At 32.5% G+C, this 19,955-nt stretch overlaps 1 protein-coding gene across 1 annotated transcript; it reads left to right on the top strand.

Annotated features, from left to right (window-relative positions):
* Positions 1–229: 229 nt before the first annotated feature.
* On the top strand, positions 230–15,144 carry LOC124366217 (protein SET). The gene is made up of 3 exons (XM_046822605.1): positions 230–386; positions 11,393–11,854; positions 14,144–15,144. The coding sequence occupies exons 2-3, from the start codon at positions 11,435–11,437 to the stop codon at positions 14,552–14,554; spliced, it is 831 nt and encodes a 276-aa protein (XP_046678561.1). The 5' UTR covers positions 230–386; positions 11,393–11,434; the 3' UTR covers positions 14,555–15,144.
* Positions 15,145–19,955: the final 4,811 nt, after the last annotated feature.

The following is a 19,955-nucleotide window of genomic DNA, read 5'->3' as shown; positions in this document are numbered from 1 at the left end:
TATTATTATTCTATGATCTCATTGAAATATATCGTACTTTTACAATTTAATTTGTTACTTTGAATCAAATCAATAACAAAATAGTTATTAGCAATATGTTTTTGGATTATCCCACAGTAACTGGCTATTTGTTTTTATTAAAAAACTATATGTTTGATACTTAAAAGTGTACTGGCTGTCATATTTCAGAGCTCAAAACTCATCTTCAAGTGTATTTGTTTCCGGTTCGCTTCGATGTTTTTCTACGTAAATTTGGTAGCCATCTTTTAAATTGTTGACCATTTTCGTTGGATTAAGCGTCCTTTGTGTGCTTAAAATTTTCAGTTTAGTTTTCTTGTAAAAGACTTAGTCAACTCGTATACAGTTATAAAGTTTACACCTTTTTGGTAAGTAACTATTTATATAATTAAATTATTATATATTTCCTGCTTCATAACATCAATATCGACATAACCCTATCAGAAACTGAAAGCATTCCCGGGCGTTATATTGTGTGTTGAAAACATTTTATGTCAATGGTGGTTTGCTGTATTTTGTACATTTTTGCGTTATATATTGAAACATGACCAATTTTCAGGTTTGATTCTTTATTACTAATGTATTGTTTAGTCTTTATTTGTGAAATGATATAAAGTAACAATTCTACACTACCATGACAGCCCTAGGGTAATGAACAGGATACAGCTAATCCAGATGAACTTTGCTATAGAGCTATAGATATCTCTATATGAAGGTTTAACCACCTTGTTCCAGTGCTATTTATATGATATTACAGTAATATATGTATATAAATTTATCAGTTACTCTTTTTACTTAATATCCTATTGATGGTGTGAAATAGCCTAATGCTAGCTTAGCTCCCAATTCGTCCACCTGATGGTAAAGTGTAAAGTCTTTAATATACTTTCGTTATTTTCAGTCAGATCTTAATAATAAGAGTTTAAAAACTTACAATTGTTTGTAAAGAGCCTATTTGTACGTAAAATCATTTGTCTTTTTATCGAGATGTACTTCTATGTTGGTTGTTTGATCTTCACTAATGCTTATTTAGTATAGCCAAGGAGTGATTTTTAACATAGGCCTATTAGATAATTTCCTCTGATAAGTTCCAAATTTTTGTTAATGTACGGCTGCAGTATAGTAGCCTAAGTGGCCACCACGGCAATCAGAATTGTGAATCAAATCATTGATTAGAAATACTTTAACTATTGATTGTAAAAATATTGGGTGATTGTAAAATTAATGGCCAGAGTGGTGAAATACGAGTAGTGCGTGACTAACTTCTTGTTATTGTTCTGGGGTATGGTACGATAAGTGGACCCGGTTTTGTATATCGAATAATATAGTCATCGATACCTAATATTCGCATCTCAAATCCTAGACTATCAATCGATATAAAAGTAAACCTACCTATAGTCCTCAATAACAATCATATGTTTTAACCCTTGCCGAGCGGCATATTAAGATAGAAAAACACTTTACCACGCATATTTGTTTAATTAAATTTTGTTTTAACATTATAATTACATAATTGCATGAAAAAAGTATATAAAATATATAAAGTATATAAAGTATATAGTATATAAAGTATATAAAATTTTATATACTATATAAAGTATATAAAAGTATATAAAATTTTTAATTAAATATTTACAAAAATTAATAATTAAAACTTGATATTTTTCAATCAATAATATGAATAAGTTACAATGCCTATATTTTGTTAGTGAGTAAAATACTTGTATATTACCCATATTTATATGTTTAGAAATATTATTTGTCAGTATAGCCTAACTCAAATATATTATCTTGAAATGGCTGTAGTGAACTTGTAGTGTAGTGTCCTTGGACTGGTGGTCGCGACACCAAGACCAGCGAGGGGGTGCGGCACGACACATGTCCGACATTACTGTCACAAATTTCCTACATTAGAGTCTTTGGTACTTTGGGATTATACCGACCACACCCAGACATGAATCGTTATTTCACATTTCGTTTCTACTGATTACTAGATTAGCGTAGAACAATATTTCGTCAATATAAAACAGGAATTGTCTTATCGCAAACACCTCCCCATCCTCAGACAGAGGTCAAAGTCGAGCGTCTAGTAGATAACGTGATTGCAGAGTCTCGCCGCCCGTTCAGCTGGTGCATCGCTTTGTTGTACTTCCGTGTTTTACCTCTACATTTCTCCAAACACAAAAATTCAACAAAAACAAACATTTACCAAACTAAACTTTTTATTAAAAAAACACTCAAAACTTGTTTTTATTCTTGATCACATTCCGCCACCCAAAATGCGAGTGCCTCCGGCCATCAGCGCGGGCTTCGGCAGCACCTTTGGTGTTGCCCCGCGCTGATGTCGACGAAAGAAAAACATCCCTCGAGATAGTACCTATCAGTAAAATATCAAATTCTAGAGGGGCTAATCAGAAATATAAATTGAATTGTAATGGAAAGGCAATGATGTACCGTGCAAATCACGTGATGCCGCGCGGCCTGCCGTAATCAGGATTCTCGAGAAAGATAAGATAACAGCGACAACAATACCGATCACAATACCTGGAAATGCTTGTAAGTTTGTAATTTTGTAATTGAAGAGTTGTTTTTTCGTTCTATCATGTTTGTTTCTATAAATTTCTATTTTTGTGTTCTTCATACTGGTGTGGTCGGTATAATCCCAAAGTACCGAGTCTTTACATTATTTATATATAACTAAAAACACAACAGATAAAACACAGCTGAAATAAACATAATGTAAATGTTATTTGTTTTGTTTACTTTACAATGATCGCATTGGAAAAGGCGGGAAAACAAATAACACACAGGTTTATTGATACGTGCTGCTGCCCACTAAACAGAAAGGCGTACTAAGTGTACGGGGCTACATTGACAAGTGCTGCTACGTAGTAGGTGATGTTTAAAGTAATGTGTGGCGACAGCCAGATGGAACGCGGCTGGCGCATATATACGGATGCTGCTCGGCAAGGGTTAAATTTAAATTTGAATTTAATATTTACAGTGAGTGATCAAACAAATTATTATAACCAAAATTAGGAAAACTGAAGACGACCATATTTACTCTCACAGTTACAATTCAGTTGTTTCTTTCCCACAATTTTCACATAGACTAATGGGGTTTTCGGTACGAGAGAAATATGTTGAAGCCATGAAAAAGCAACGTCACGGCGTCGTGTAGTTTTTCTAAAATAGATTGGACTTTAATAATCAGAATTACTTATGTAAAACTGAAATATTATCCTACACGTGTATTATTTTAGTGTTTACAGCTGTTGATATAGATTATTTAAGTTAATAGTTCAAAATAATTAATCAGTATCGATTGATTATATCGATGGTTATGATTAAGTAATATCGTTTGCCAATTTCGATATAAAAAACCAAGTCCGCTTATCGTACCCTACCCTCGTCCTGAACAAAATATAAGGTTTCAATGAGCGGAATTACAAATCAACAAGTTCTAGAACATAAGTTAATTTATATCTTCAAATAATAAAAGTTTATATTAGCGACATATGAAAAGAGGTAGGCCAGTAGTCTACCCATCAGTAAAAAATCAAATCAAGTTTAACTTAATAAATAAGCAAAACTAACGATAACTTTTTATATACATACGGGTACGGTCCAATAAGCGGACTCGGTTTTTTATATCGAAGAATATAATCATCGATACCTAACATTCGCATATCGAATCATAGACTATCAATCGATATAAAAGTAATAACAATCATATGTTTAAATTAAAATGTGAATTTAATGATAACAAATAATAAATGAAACATAACCAAAATCAGGGAAACTCATAACTTTAACTAAATGAAACAGAACGAAAACGTTTTTACTAAAGTTGTGTCCACCATTACCTTCTTTTTTTGCATCTGAAGACGACCATGTTAGCTCCTCTGACAGTTACATTTGTTACCTTTCCACAAATATCACATAATGGATTCTTAGGTACTAACCCAACATCCTGAAGCCATAAAAAACATATTTTATCGTCTTTTAAAGCAATTTCGTGAAGCTTCCTAAGATTGACGGCCATTTTAATACACAATGTTACGTGAAATTTAAAATATTACCTTGTATTATTTGAAAGTGTTTACAGCTGTTCATATAGATTATTTAAGTTGTTAAAAATAATTCATCAGTATCGATTGATTATATCGATGGTTATGATTAAGTAATATCGTTTGCCAATTTCGATATAAAAAACCGGGTCCGCTTATTGGACCGTACCCTACATACTATGTACTTATATCACGTGGTAAGCTCTGATCACATAAAAATAGCTTTTTTTTATTTGAAAAGAACACACGCACACCGAACACATGCTCTCTCTCTGAAAAACATGACCAATTAAAAAGGAATAAATTAATTTCCTAATAATTAAACGTAAACGGCTCATGTAACTAATAATTAAATGGCTCACGTAATCCGCAATCACGCACGTAAGTAACTTTTCGTTACTTAAAAAACAGTTCTGACCATAGAACATTGAGATGAGTTATCGGAGCAGATAGTGCTGAAAAATATTGATATGATGCACGGTACCAAAATATAACCATAAATTTATATTTACACTTCAATTCTTAAAAAACAAACTGATTTATACCCTCGTAAACCATATATATTTTTGTTCAGGAGGATGAGCAGAATATGTTGATATTTTGAGTGACTAATCCAGCCATTAACTGCACTGATACCAAATATTCTAATTATAGCCTAGTCTTAAATATTTACAATTAATTTTCAGGTTTTTTAATAGGCCTATATTAAATATTGTTTAAAATTTAAGAAGTAAAATCATTAGTTTGGTATTTGAGGGCATAAGTTTAATAAGCGACTAATATTATAATGATCATCAACTATCGAGTAGAACGATAATTTCTTTTACATATAAAAATTTAGCTTTGCTGCCCTAATACAATGTTAAAAAGTCAATTACGCAATTTAGTCCAACATTGTTACACTTTAATTAAAAAAAAGTTAAATTATGTGTACGGTATTTGAGTAATGGCCGCTAGAGATAGGAATTTCTATTATTTGTCATTAATCTATAACAAATAACGTGTTAAGGTCCCGTATCCTATTGCCATGGTAACATGTTGCCAGCCAATCTCGGTATTAGCATCAAGTTGTTACTGAAATGACATTACTAAGTTGCAAGTAAACAGACTAGTATACACAAATTTAACTAACTCACTGCAATTTAATATTTATACTGATAGTCTCATAAAATTAACCACTGGTTACTTCATATTTAAACTATACAATACAATAATTGGTTACTACTTAGTCCCTATTTACTATTTGTTATTAGGCTATAGATACATACGTATTATAAATATAATAATTTGAAGTCAATATTTATGAGCGCTCACGTTATCTGAGCTTGAATTTCGGTTACTTTCGACAGATGTTTTTTTTTTTTTTTTGCCAGAAGTATAGGGTGGTGTCATCACTGAAGCCCGTAGTGATGGCCAGGAGCATTTCTGATTAGTACTTTGCTGACCTTGACTGGTGTCCCAGATCGTTCAACACGATCTGACATTTGAGAAGTTGTACAATTTGGGACGTGATCTGAGGTCGTGAAAGTACTAATTGGAAATACCCCAGGCCATCACAGTGCAGACTTCCGTCCCTGCGAAAAAAGAAACATCCCTTGAGATAGTTACCAAATTCAAGCTTAGATCATTAGCTTCTTATAAATATTGATAACTACCAATGAACTAGTGAATGACAATAAGTTTGTATGTGTCCATTTCTATTTTGATAACTATATTAGTCTATCTGAAATCTGATCTTTTGTTCCCTGCTCCTCCCACTTATGCAGCTCACTCCATTACATTATTGGTTTCCCAGTAACATAATATCAGGAAAGCGTTATTAGAAGGCCAGTATTTTAGGAAGAGTTGTTCTTACTGGCACATAAAAAAAACTACTAGAAAGACATTTTTAGAACGCCAAATCATTCAACCAAACTGTTACTGAAATAACGGATTGTGGCTGGTAACACTATCTTGGTAATAGGTTACCATTGAATAACCCTATTTCTTACACTAATATGTTATAAACTGCCCACCTCTAATGGTCATAAATACAATGGTGATGTTCATGTGTTATTTGTATTACAGGGTGTTAGACATGTTTATCCTTCAAAATAGTAAAAAGTAGCTAAAAATTGTTTGATACATTTTATAAATATACACAGCCTAAATAGTTTTTATTCATCATTAAATGATTACTTTTTAAGAAATAAAACAGCCTAATTGTGTAATTTGAAATACCTATAACGTAATTTGTTTTCAATAGTTATATCGATGATTCGAACATGAGTAGCCTATAATTTATTCAATTGTCTTGGTGGGCGCTTATTATACTGCAGGCACATATATTGTATGTGGGCTAAATGTTAATCAGATGATCATGAAAGCTATAGCTTCATTTAACTGAATTAGGTAAATAACACGGTTTTATTAATATTTTTAAAAATTGGGTTATGTTCATTTATTTCTTTTGTTTTTGTATGTGCATTAACTTATTAGGTCTGTGCATATGGTCTTTTATTAGACAGTAGTGTGTCTGGCTATGAAGTGCAATTGCTAAGACAGGTTTCTGTTATTCACGAAATTGCAGAGTGGCACTCATTGGGAATTAAAAAAAAAAAATCTGAAATTATGTTTGAATTTTATAAAAGTAATCAAATGAGTACTTAAAAGTACTTAAATTTTGTTTTAATATATCTATTGCAAAAGTAGTATTGTTGGTGTCACAATTTTTATAGAATATTTCATAGGAGTTAATCTATTAACTTATAAATATGGAAATATTGTGATCTCATAAATAAAATTTGACTAGAAATTCATAATTTGTTAATGTTATTGTATCTGATTTTGCTTATTTGTGGACAATAGCTGATTGGAGTACACAAATATTGCTAAAACATGTTTGTCGTATTTTGTGTATGAAAAGAATAGAGATAATAAAATAATTACAGTAGTTTTATCAATATTAGCCTACTTTGCTTAGTTCATATATTTTATTTTCAAGTTTGCGCATCTCTCTTGAGTTTTTTTTTTGTACTTTATGTATAAAAATAACAATGTAAGGGGTTATTTGCTTATAACTTTTGCTATGAACATCATATAGATCTCACTAATCTTTTATTGTTGGATCCTTTTTAATGCTTTGAGGTTTTGATATCAACAGTAATAAAAACGCATACTGTGCCAGAATCGCGCTCATTGACAATTTGTATTTCGGTATTCTGGTAATACATTATTTTGGCCATTTAACCATATTGTTGTATTTAATAGGTTACAAAATATCTATATACATAGGAGTTTAAAATTGTATTTCTTTCTCCCTATGATGATACAAAGGGCGGCTGATAAATAATACCTCTCGGGTCATCAATCCCAATAAATATCGAGATACCTTATTAGACTTAGACACGTTTATGAGGTACAAAGGTTACTTCAAAACATGCCACATATAAATTTAATCAGCCATTTAAGCCTGATGTTCTTCAACAAGATGAGTGAGAACAGTTTTTCGTCACTGTAGAAACCAAGAGTGATAACCTAGTTCTTTGTCAGAGAAGATTAATTCGTTATTGAAATTCATCAGTGAACATCAAGTATATATATAATAAAACAAACCACTGCAATTTAGTTGTAAAATTTATTGTACTCTTATCTACAAATAATAACTAATTTTTATTGTGACCTATAGTCAATATTTAATCATACACTCAATTTAAAATAATATATGAAACAATAGTGATTGTTAAATACTAATATTAACCCCAAGAGCTTAAGGCTGGTTATAAAAAGTGACTCACCGCCCTTATCAGTTCTTAAGACTGCTGCTGGTCTTGTCAGATAAACAATAACAAAACATTTAACCACACAGCTAGATATTTCTATCTTATCACTTGGATTGTGGACAGTATATACATAATGAGACAAAACACCATGCTTTCACACATAACATACAGATATAGTAGCATGAATTTTATCTCCTTCTTATTTAACTTTTATTTTGTGGAATTAAAATATTTGTTTTGACATGTATGCATGTGTTTTATGAGAAACTAAATAGTTTTTGTTTTAGGTCTAGAAAGAGCTTTTATTTTACATTTTTTATGAAAAATCAAAAATATAAACTCACCAAAGCCTCTTTAGTACATTGCTTCATATGTTAACACAATGTGCTGAAGGATTTCGCGTAAGTTAATCTATAACCTTTATTGCACATAGGGACATGATTATGCACTCCCACACATGACTTGGACACTCCATGTTAATGTTTCGTCTGTAGTGAATGTTAAATAATACTAACGGAGAATCAAAGTCCAGAGAATATAATTGTTACTAAGCAGTAATGTTTGTCATATTATGTATTGTTATTCACAAGTTCATGTAAATGAAGTGTCACAAGGTAAAGGCTTTTTTGAATAAATCACAAGTAATTGTTCCAGAATAACTTACATTGAATAAGATTTAGCTGAAACAGAAGGCCAGGGAATATGGTCATTACTAAGGAAAGATCAATAAATTCCTCTAATGACATAAGAAAACAGTGCATTATATTTTTCATCTTTTATATCTTATATTGTATAGATATTGAACATACGAGGGCTATTCGGAAAGTAGATTACGTTTTGGAATTAAAAATTAACAAAGTATAAGGAACAATTTTTATTATATACATATGAAAGCCACACTTAAATACTACTTTTCAACATAGCCGCCATTCAAATTTAGGCACTTATCATATGATGGATGAGCTTGACAATGCCTTCCTCATAAAATTCTGCCACCTGTGTCTTCAACCAGTTTGTCACTTCTTGCTGCAGCTCTGTGTCGTCGTCAAAGCGCTGCGTTGCCAGCCACTTCTTCATTGTTGGGAACAAGTGGTAGTCACTTGGTGCAAGATCCGGGCTGTATGGTTGATGAGGAAACAACTCCCACTGAAATGATTCGAGAACTTCACGTGTGCGATTTGCCGTGTGAGGTTGAGCGTTATCGTGAATCAACAGAATTTTTCCCTACTCAACTTCCCCTACGCTTGTTTTGGATCGCTCTTCTCAGATTGTTCAACGTTTGGCAATACCTTTCTGAGTTGATTGTAGTGCCTCGTTCCAGGAAATCAACAAGAATTACACCTTTCTTGTCCCAAAAAACCGTTGCCATAACCTTTCATGCCGACATCGTTTGCAAACATTTTCTTGGTTTGTGAGGTGAACTTGTGTGTCCCCACTCCATTGACTGCAATTTGGTCTCGCAGTTAACATGTTTCACCCATGTTTCATCGCCAGTTACAATGTGATCAAGTAGTGATTCACCCTCTTTGTCGTAAGCATCCAAAATTGTTAACGCTGCAGCCATGCGCTGGTTTTTGTGGACGTCGGTCAGGATTTTCGGTACCCATCTTGCACAAAACTTGTGGAAGCCAAGCTTATCAGTGACGATTTCGTGTAACAAAGTTCATGAAATTTGAGGGAAACTAAGTGAGAGTTCCGTTATGGTTAACCGTCGATTTTCTCTGACATTTGCATCAACTTTCTCAACAAGTTCGTCAGTCACTATGCTGGGTCTTCCACTTCGCTCTTCGTCATGAACATTTGTTCGGCCATTTTTAAACTTAATGACCCATTGTCGCACTCCACCTTCAGTGATAATGTTGTTCCCATAAACTTCACACAACTGCCGATAGATTTCTATAGGCTTACAGTTTTTGGCAGTCAAAAACCTAATTACTGCGTGCACCTCACAGTTGGTGGGATTTTCAGTTGCGGCAGACATTTCAAATAGGCACTGTGACTAGATGCGTTACAACACGAACTTCCCGCTAGCACGGCTGGATAGTCACTGAGCGGTGGGACGTCCTGACACCAAGATGGCCACGCTAGTCCCGCCCCTGGCGGCCACAGCGCAAAACGTAATCAACTTTCCGAACAGCCCTCGTATATAGTAATCTTTCAATTTTAGATATATTGTTACTTGTCAATTCATCTTGTGTCTAGATCCAGTAACAATATGAAGTCTTTAATTCATAATATAAATATTGTATGTTTTTTTTCTATTAATTCATAAGTGTCATTAAATATAAATATTGTATGTTTTTTTTTTCTATCAATTATATCCATTCCCATTTTTGTTTAAATAAAAAAAAACTGTTAGCAGAAAATAATTTGGTCAACCACTGCACAATATTTGTTATATTTTGTTCGAAAGGACAGTGCTTAAAATACAAATTTTTAAATTAAAAAGGCAAAATTTTTAAATCTTGTAATAGACATTAGTGTTTGAATGGACTAGCAGTAATGCTCCCAGCCATCAGCTTGGGGGCAGCTGTCGTGTGTCCCTCGAGATTTATCAATCAATAAAATATAAAATCTAAAAGACTAATGCTTGAGAGCTAAAATATTACAAACTCACCAAACCACATTATTCTACATATGCAATGGCCACTAAATGTAGAAGTGCACAAACATTTTAAGTTCGCATTATGAAATAAAATAAAACAACACAATGTCTTTTCTGTCCATTCTGACACAGTAATAAGTAGTATACTTTAAAGTGCACTCACAACACTAACATTTACATTGAATATTCTGAAAACACCACTCACTAGAACCACAAACAACTATTTCTGTAAATGATTACACTCAAATCTGACCACACAGGAAAAGAAACACAGAGATGCTGAAAGAAGTTACACAATTGCAAAAAGGACCAAACATAATTAAGGAAAAATGATGAATAATCTTAACCATGGAGATAAAAATGAATAAACTTTACCATGGGGGTAGAAATTGTGGCCAATATAAAGAGACATGGATAAAAGTACCAACTTAAAATAAATTAATAATTAATTAATAGACTTTTAAAATTTATAAATTAATTAATAAATAAACTTAGATTATCTTCAAATTCAGTCGATAGTCCTAATCTTACTGCTCAGATTCTCACATGAATGTTGATACCCCTGTTATTTGGCTCCTCTTACACCTAGCCTTCCTTTAGTTTGCCGTTTTCTCCGAACTAGAAACCCCGATTTTTTTTTTTGTTTGTTTCCCTAAATGGATGAACTAATTCAGATAAAACCTAAAATTGAAATACTTTAGTGCAGCAATATGATTTGTGACTGACTAAAAACTTTAATTCTAAAAATGAAAGTTAACTATTAAAACAATTTTTTAAAAAGTGGTTTCAGTTTGTTTCAGGTAATGTGGGGAATTTAAACATTATCCAATCATTTCTTACTTGATTCTTTGTAGGTTGGATTATTCTAAATACCATGATAATCGTCCAAACCTTTATTTGTCAATGTTTGTAAATAAATAATTTGTAATATGTTTCAGGTGATTTGATTTTGTTGTTTTGGCGAATTCGTGTGATAAGCAATGGCTACAAACGGTTCAGGCTCGCCTGCAAAGAAAATAAAGAAGATGGAGTTGGGAAACGGAGAGGCAACTGAAGAGGATCCCGAGACTCAGAAGACTCTTGAAGAGATTGACAAGTGCCAGAACGAAATTGATGCTCTCAATGAAAAAGCGAGTGAAGAAATTCTTGGTATCGAAAGAAATTACAATAGGTTGAAGAAACCATTTTTCGAGAACAGAAATGAAATAATCAAGAAGATTCCCAATTTCTGGGTTACAACCTTCGTCAACCATCCACAACTCTCCCCTCTGATCGATGATGAGGAGGTAGACTGCTTACAGTATATAACAAAAATAGAAGTTGAGGACTTCGAAAACATCAAGTTTGGGTTCAAGATCAACTTCTATTTTGAGGAAAACAATCCATACATTGAAAACGAGGTAAAAATTGATCTTAACTAACTGTAAATGACGAATTACATTTCAGGTTTTTTGCTGTATTTCCTGGACCATTTCAAAGATAAAGGGTCTTTTATAGTAATATTACTTATTACTTGAAAAAGCTTACTTGTTTGTAGTAATATTAAATTTGAGTAGTATTAAAATAAAACTAGTAATCCTGAGTAAACTTCAAATTCCTGAAAAATTTGTAAAAAAACCCCTTATTTTATTTTTCAATTAAGGTTAAGATAAAGTAATGAAATTTTGTTTTCCTTAATTTTAACTGTACATTTGTATAAAATTGTCATATAGGTACTATTTTCTTTATATTTACCTCTAGCTCATCAGTTACAAAGTCATGTTTCTTTGGTAAGTTATTTTTAGTGTAATATATTACTACATTAAAGATTTACCACAGTTATTTCAGCACAATTTTGTTTATTTCACACTGAATAAAGAGAAAATTAAATCTTTAAAAGCAAACGAAGTAAAATTCTAGAAAAAGGGGAAACTAGTGCTGAGATTTTGTAGCTGATACGTTGTAGTTAATCGCCAGGTTGTTTTAAAACATTTTGAAAAAAAAAAAACTGGGGTCAAAGGTATTAAACCTAATACAATTTAACACGCATAACTTTTGTAATGGAAACAAAAACAATGCGTTCAGTAACAAAATTGCATTGCAGGTGTTAATTATTTTCATTTAACCATATATTTTCTTAAAGTATTTCAACACATGCTACTTTAACAAATACAGCACTATTAAGAGTAAACTCGCACATCTTCTTTCATTTTTACCTGTTAGATGGCACCATGTTCATTTATCATAAAACTTTTTAATTCATTTTCATAACATTTTAAACTATTAACCTGCTTTTTCTGAGGTACTTGATTAAAATATGCTATATAAGCCGTATAGAGTGTCTATAAGCTTACATGTCCAACTCTTTCTGTCATTTTCAAAATATCACCACTATTTTTGTGCTGTTTCCGTGCCATTTTTGAGACAATTGAAAAAGTCTAAACCAATGTTACTAAAATGTAATTATCTCCTATATTTATCTCACAATAAAACAATTGGAAGTTTTTAATACTTGTATGTATAGTGAGTAAACTGCTTGTACTAAATATTATTCAATTACATGAAGTCTGTTGGTTTTTAAAGTAGATTAAAATTATTCTAATTCATGTCTAAAAACTGTCACTAGAAGAATTTAAAACTTTTGAACATCTATTAAAAAAAGGGCTTTATTTTTTGACATGTTGATGATTTGGATCAGCATTTAAGGCATATAGTAAGTAAATGTATAGAATAGTGTTCATTTTTTAATTTTATATTTTACAACAGTGTCTCACTGTCTCATTAACTTTGGTATACACTACAGTATTTCCAGCTGTAGGTTTGTCATGTGCTTTTATACAGTGTGTAAAGTTAATGTGGCTGAGGGCTGTAAGAAATGCAATTTTTCAATTGAGTTACAATTCTACATTACAATTTAGGATTTGAAACTGATGCCACTTAAAAATAATTGACTACATACATTCAATCTAGCAAAACATGTGAAATCATTTAATGTAAACTTCTAGCTTTAACCTATTGATGATTTAACTATTCTACACCTTTTTCTCTGAACAGATTTTATTTTAAATACCATAAATGCAAGGATATTGCAGACGATTTGTTGAAAATTTATTTTTAATGCTTGAGATATATTTTAGCCAAATGCAACAGGTCAGTGATATGTTCCAGCAAAGAGATATTTTTCGAAAGGAAAGTTATAGTTCTGGGGGCAAAATTGATTTACCTGACAGCAATCAATATTAGGTAACTCTATTCGGTGTTTTGGTAGCAGATTACTAATCAGGTACATAGTTTTGGTTTTTTGTTTGTAATGTCTTTCCACTTGTTGTCTTACAACTATCTTGTGATCCTGGATTACCAGTCATTACTACATTTTAGTGTATTTAGTTTGCCTTCAGTAACATGTCTGACATAAGTTTTATGCCCGAAAATTATCTTTTAATCCAATATTGTTTTTCCGCACACACATTTATTTAATATTATATAAATAAATAAAAAAATTTTTTTGGATTAAGAACAAAATTAAGATTTATTTAAATATTACAAACGACGTTTATATAATGAGGTCAGAATGCCTAGAACTTTAAATTGCTTCCGTGTTATTTACTTTACAAACTTTTCTTACATTTGAGTAAAAATTATAGTTCTTTTGCAGATTTATTTAACTATTATTATTTATTGTAAATGTTATTTTTTATTTTCTTTTACAGGTCATAACAAAAGAATTCTCCATGGGCAACAATGGTGAGCACAAGTCAACAAGCACTCCTATCAGATGGAAGAAGGACCAGAACCTGTGCCAGAAAAAAAAGAAAGACGCAAAGCCGACCAACAGCCGAAAGAGGGGCTTTGAAGAACAGAAGAAGTTCTTCGACTGGTTCACAGATAATGAAGATCCACAAGGAGATGACATCGCCGACATCATCAAGGATGATATCTGGCCGAACCCGCTGCAATACTACCTGGTACCTGATGTTGACGGAGAGGAGAACGGTATGGAAGATGAAGGAGAAAGTGAGGGTGAAGAGGGTGAAGGAGGAGAAGAGGATGATATAGGGGATGAAGAGGAAATAGAGGGAGAGGAGGGAGATGAGGGCGAAGAGGGGGAGGAGGATGAATAAGTCAAAACTTACAAAAAAAAACAGACTATTGGACTAAATTGACGAACAGTATGTTATAAACAATGTAAAAACCAACCCCACTAAATATATGTTAGTGCATTGTATTTCAAAAGTTTTCACTCAGTGTTTAATTTAGATATTATTATGTACATGTTATACTTTTATTTTTATATAAGATTAATTTCTAGGGCGCACACGCCATGGTAGAATGGAAAAGTTTAAAATAAACCAGTATTTTTTCACTGTTTTTAAATACTTTACTAGGTTTGTGATTTTAGTTTTGGTGATTTTGTGTATTTCCAGATCTTATAAAAGAACATTTCCATCAGTGCATAAACAAACACAGATACTGATCAAGATAAAATTAGTGGTGGTCATAAATTCAATTGACAAATCCCGATTCTGTGGTTATATGATGTGCGAGTAGAAATTGAAGTGCGTGGAAATTTGTTTCCTGATTCCATTTTCCTAGGTAGAGCTTGATCGTAGGTATTGGTGGAGTTCTGATTGTGATTTCTTTGTAGCTCTGGAATGACATCAGTCTTTTAATTAACTGTTCAGAAAAAAATAGTATAATATGATGAAACCAATCTTGATTGTTATTTAAAACCTCTAAAATAAATTTTACATATCTGTGAATGCATGTTTTAAACCTTACCTGAAGACGGTTTTAAACCACTCTTATCAGTTTATGTGTACAATTACAGAAAATATTCTTATTTACCAAGTTTCAAAACCAAAATCCAACTTCCACATTGCATATAAATTGTAACTTTATCTCTCCAACATTTTGGTTGAATTCAGATTGTGGAAACATTATTTTGAGGTATGAATTGGGTAATATAACTACCTAAGTAAGTTTTGGACACAAATTAATTGTATAGTACAAAGGTAATAACGAATTTTGAAATTAAACAACTAATAACATTTTAATAGAAATCATATTCATTACTTTTGGTTCAGTTTTTCAAATTTCCTTGCCTTGTTTTACTTGTAAATAATTTTTTGGTTGGTAATGGTTTATTAAAATGATCTTATTATGTGTTGTAGTGGAAGAAAACCTTTGTAATTGACTGGGTCAGCAGTTTTATGTCTACAAAATTGGCATGAAAACATTCTTTTAGATGTATACGTTTTAGTACTTAAGTAAGTATTTTACTTTGTATGATTGGTAAAAGATTAATTTGGACTGGTTATGAACAGTTGTAACAGACAAGTACAAACCAATTTTGAATGCATACTCTTTTTAAAATAATGTGCTATGAATACATTCTGAGTAAATTTATTAGGGTACCCTCTTTCAGGAAAATTGAACATAAAAGTGATGAACCCATGCCACATGATGTTGCTTTACATACCATGTGTCTGAATAGTAAATACATTAGGTAAACACATAGTAGCACTTCAAAAACTTATGAAAAGATTATTTAGATTTGCTCTGGTAAGTCTTGTAAGGGTAGTAACGTAGGTACTTGGCAATGGTTTCCAACCGACTTGGGGGATTACGGTGCTTAACCCCTTGAGTGCTGCAACCAAATATTTTGTTATGGAACTTATATTCAGCTGTTTAAAAATGTTGACCTGATAAATCATTTGTACGAATTTGGTAAAAAAAGTTTACAGGTTTGTTTCTGTAGCAACGTAACACTGGATATTTAAAAAAAATCCTGAATATGCGACTGATATCAGTGACCTCGGTGAGAAAGCGAAGCGGGGAGGGGGGTAAAGCCGAGTAAAATGTGAGATGGTGCACAACGAATATTGCAATAAAGTGTCATAATTTCATCATATTTTGCATATAGGCTTAAAACGGTGGTACATACATTTTTGTATTCCATTGGAAAGCTATTACAATTAATAGGACATGCATATGCAACACATTCATATGCATAACTGCAACATATCTTAATATTCACCCAGCAAGTGAGAGACTAGGTTCGAGTCCCGGCGGAGCAAATGTTCAACAAAAACAAATATGGAAATATGTGAAAATCAATCACAACTACTTAACTTAAATATTTAGACAAATACAATAAACAACATAGAACGTTACATTGTTAATACAAAATTTTTCTAATGAGATTGATAGTAATGAAACTGTTAAATTCAGTTTAGGAACATGTACGGGTATGTTTGGTTTGATTTTAAACACCACTTTTACGTTCCGTAGGTAAATTATAAACCAGATAAAGTTATACATTACCCGGCATGTGTACATCTGACATGAACTACCAAAAATTTAGCACTAACTACTTGTCAGATCTCTAACACACATTTCTGTAGAGGTTCAACACTAATAATGAAAGAAGAAAGATCTAACTTACAAGTTATATTTATTTGATCAGGCTGTTGGAAAATGCAATGAACCAAATAATGTTACAGAACAATTTTATTGATTTACATTTTAAAATACAAAGGATTCAATTAAAAACAACTTGTAATGGTTGTTTTGTATTTTTGTTTGTTTTAAATATCATTTAACTACTATGCTAGAAAGGTGTTCTTAGCATAGGAATTGAAGTGAACTTTTTAGTCACTGTTACAACTTTACCAATTTCCCCAAAATGCTATTTTGGGGGAGTGGCTCAAAATTTTTAAATGTTAAGACCCATTAAGTGACACCTCAATTGAGAGGTCTTGATAATGGCCACTCATTGAAATTAATTCAAAATTAACACATTGACTGCTGACGAACTATGGTAAATTTGCAACCTGAGGCCAAGCATAATTTTTAAAACCTACACACGGGTGCCGTGAGATCCACCGGTGGTCCTCACTTGACTTTAATTAAAAAATGTTTTTTAAATTTATTATTATTAATATTGGTAATCTAACGAAATAATCTGAATGTTTACCTTCCAAAGTATAGAAACAGTATGTTTTAAACCAATATAAATACCAAAACCTTGTAAGAAAAAAAATCACTAAAAATGTATAGGCATTTCCAAAACTATTGAGAGTACAAAAGAAAAAAAATCAACAAATAATTGTAGCGCTAAAACAAATTGCAAGGAAAGAGGTTGAAGTAGAACAGTTCTTTTAGTTTGTAAAAAGATAAAAGATTTATTAGTACTAATGAAATACATGTTAAGAAGTTATAAAATTCAAGACAATACTGGTAAATTACTTACGTATTATGTGTCTTAATGAAACAAAGTAAACAGAGAAAAACATTACATTTGTCACACTTAGTTAATACTTTTTTTACAAACTTTTGTGCATGGGCATGTCCGTGTCTTTACCAAATTCTTGTACCACATGTTGCATCGTCTACGGTATGATCTTTTGGGACCTTCAACTCCCAGCGGTGAGTGTTTTGGAGTAGCAGCTCCTTGGGTAATTCATCATCTGTAGATTTAAGAAGTGCTAGAACGATCTCTTCTGCAAAGTTTGTAATCTTCATTTTAGAATGACATTTATTGTAAACGACCAGATTTCATTAGATGTGTTCAAAATAAGTTTTTTTATACCGCTTTACACTTTTACTCAAGGGACTTGAATAGAAAGCTAATTGGTCAGATACACCAATGTATGACTGCTTTGTTATAGTCCACAACAGGTACGTTCTCTGAGGTATGTTGACAGTTGTATCTTAATGCTTGGTAGATCGCATCATTACATCTCTTATTGTTCCATTTCAACACAGCAACATTGGTGTTGCTTTGTTTTGCAACTATTTTGCCCTTTTTTTAGTTTTTTATTTTGTACGACTGTCGGATTCCATTTTCTACCTCTTCAAAGCGTGCCTACTAAGTGAGTTGATTGGTCAATGGGGCTGTGGTACACTGGTGTACCAGTTATCAACATAAAGAATACAACCACCATCAAGTGACGAGCCCATGAGTTTCATCACCACCGTCTGTGCCACACCAACACCAGTTCTATCCCTGTTAACTTTGCCCTGATAAATTTTAAAAGCTGAGTTGTATCCTTGTTCAACACACATCTTAAACATTTTGATACCATACCGATGGGTCTTGTTTGGTATGAACTGAAGAAAACCTACTCATCAACGAAAGGGGATCAGCGTCTCATTGATACATATGTCTTCTTGTTGATTTAAAACAGATTTAAACTTATCTTGTAAGACATCAAGAATACTTTGAACATTGTAAGCTTGTTGGTTTGATCAGCAGTTTCATTCTCACAGAATGCAACATTCGGAGCAAAATTTCAAAATTATTACGAGACATTATACAGAAACTTTTAAAACAGAGAGAGGAGTAAGGCAGGGAAGCATATTGTCACCTTTCCTTTTCAATATTATAATGGATGAAATTATTCTAGAAGTACAAGGAAAGAGGAGCTGAAGAACTTAAGACAATAGCATATGCGGATGACATAATGATATGGGAAAATAGGGAAGAAGAGTTAGAACGAGAGTTAAACAAATGGGCAAAAGTGGCGAAGAAATATGGTTTAGAGATGAACATACAAAAATGTAAAGTAATGAAAGTAGAGAGAAGGGATGGAAATAACAAAGACGTGTTAGTTGAAGGAAAAAGACTTGAAAAGGTGAAGGAATTCTGTTATTTAGGAAGTATCATAACAGATAGGGGCACAATAAGAGAAGAGATAGGAAACAGAATATGGAAGAGTGGAAAGTTTTTCAATATGGTGAAGAAGATTGTGTGGAGTTGGAACATTGGGAAAGAATCAAAAGTATTGATGTATAAATCTTATTTCCAACCAATTTTATTATATGGAGCAGAGACGTGGACGTGGACTAAAAATGATTTAAGCAGATTGCAAGCTGCAGAAATGAGATTTTTAAGAGGGATAGAGAAGACTACAAGAAGAGATAGAATAAGGAACGAAATAACCAGAGAAAGATTGAAGGTAGTTTCACTGCAAGAGACAATGGAAGGAAGAAGAATTCAGTGGATGGGGCATGTGAAGAGGATGGGAGATAATAGAATGCCTAGAATAGCACTGGAGAAGGAGGAAGGAGGAAGAAGACCAAGAGGAAGACCGAGAGGAAGATGGGAGGACCAAGTGTGGAAAGACATAGAGAGAAGGGGACTACAGATAATACAGGTGGATGAAGAGGAGACCTGGAAGGATAGATAGACTAAAGTGGAGGAGGCTGTGTACGACGACCCGTGAGAACGGAAACGTCTGACGATGATGATGATGATGATGATGATTACGAGACATTGCTTTGGAAACCTCATTTTTGTAAAGCTTGTTTCGGCTCCAATAACGATCAAAGCTTGGAAGAGGTACAAGGCCCATCCACTTGATAATTTTAAAAAACTATTTCTTTTGCATGTGTTGGGAGTTAAGATTTTAAACGAGAATAGTCAGAGGATTCATCTGAACCAATACACTGGTCCGCGTATAGATTTTTTTGTGCTGCAATTTCTGCCTCAACAAGAAGTTTTTTTCTCAAATATTAGGT

The sequence above is a fragment of the Homalodisca vitripennis genome, chromosome 7, assembly GCF_021130785.1.
Source record: "Homalodisca vitripennis isolate AUS2020 chromosome 7, UT_GWSS_2.1, whole genome shotgun sequence".
Lineage (NCBI taxonomy): Eukaryota > Metazoa > Arthropoda > Insecta > Hemiptera > Cicadellidae > Homalodisca > Homalodisca vitripennis.
Note: the sequence above shows the minus strand (reverse complement) of the source record. Positions and strands in the feature narration are given on the sequence as shown.

Excerpts from the sequence above, each read along its gene's own strand:
- LOC124366217 (XM_046822605.1), top strand. The coding sequence starts at position 11,435 with ATGGCTACAAACGGTTCAGGCTCGCCTGCAAAGAAAATAAAGAAGATG. Across the intron at positions 11,855-14,143 it reads ATCCATACATTGAAAACGAG|GTCATAACAAAAGAATTCTC; the intron begins GTAAAAATTGAT and ends TTTCTTTTACAG.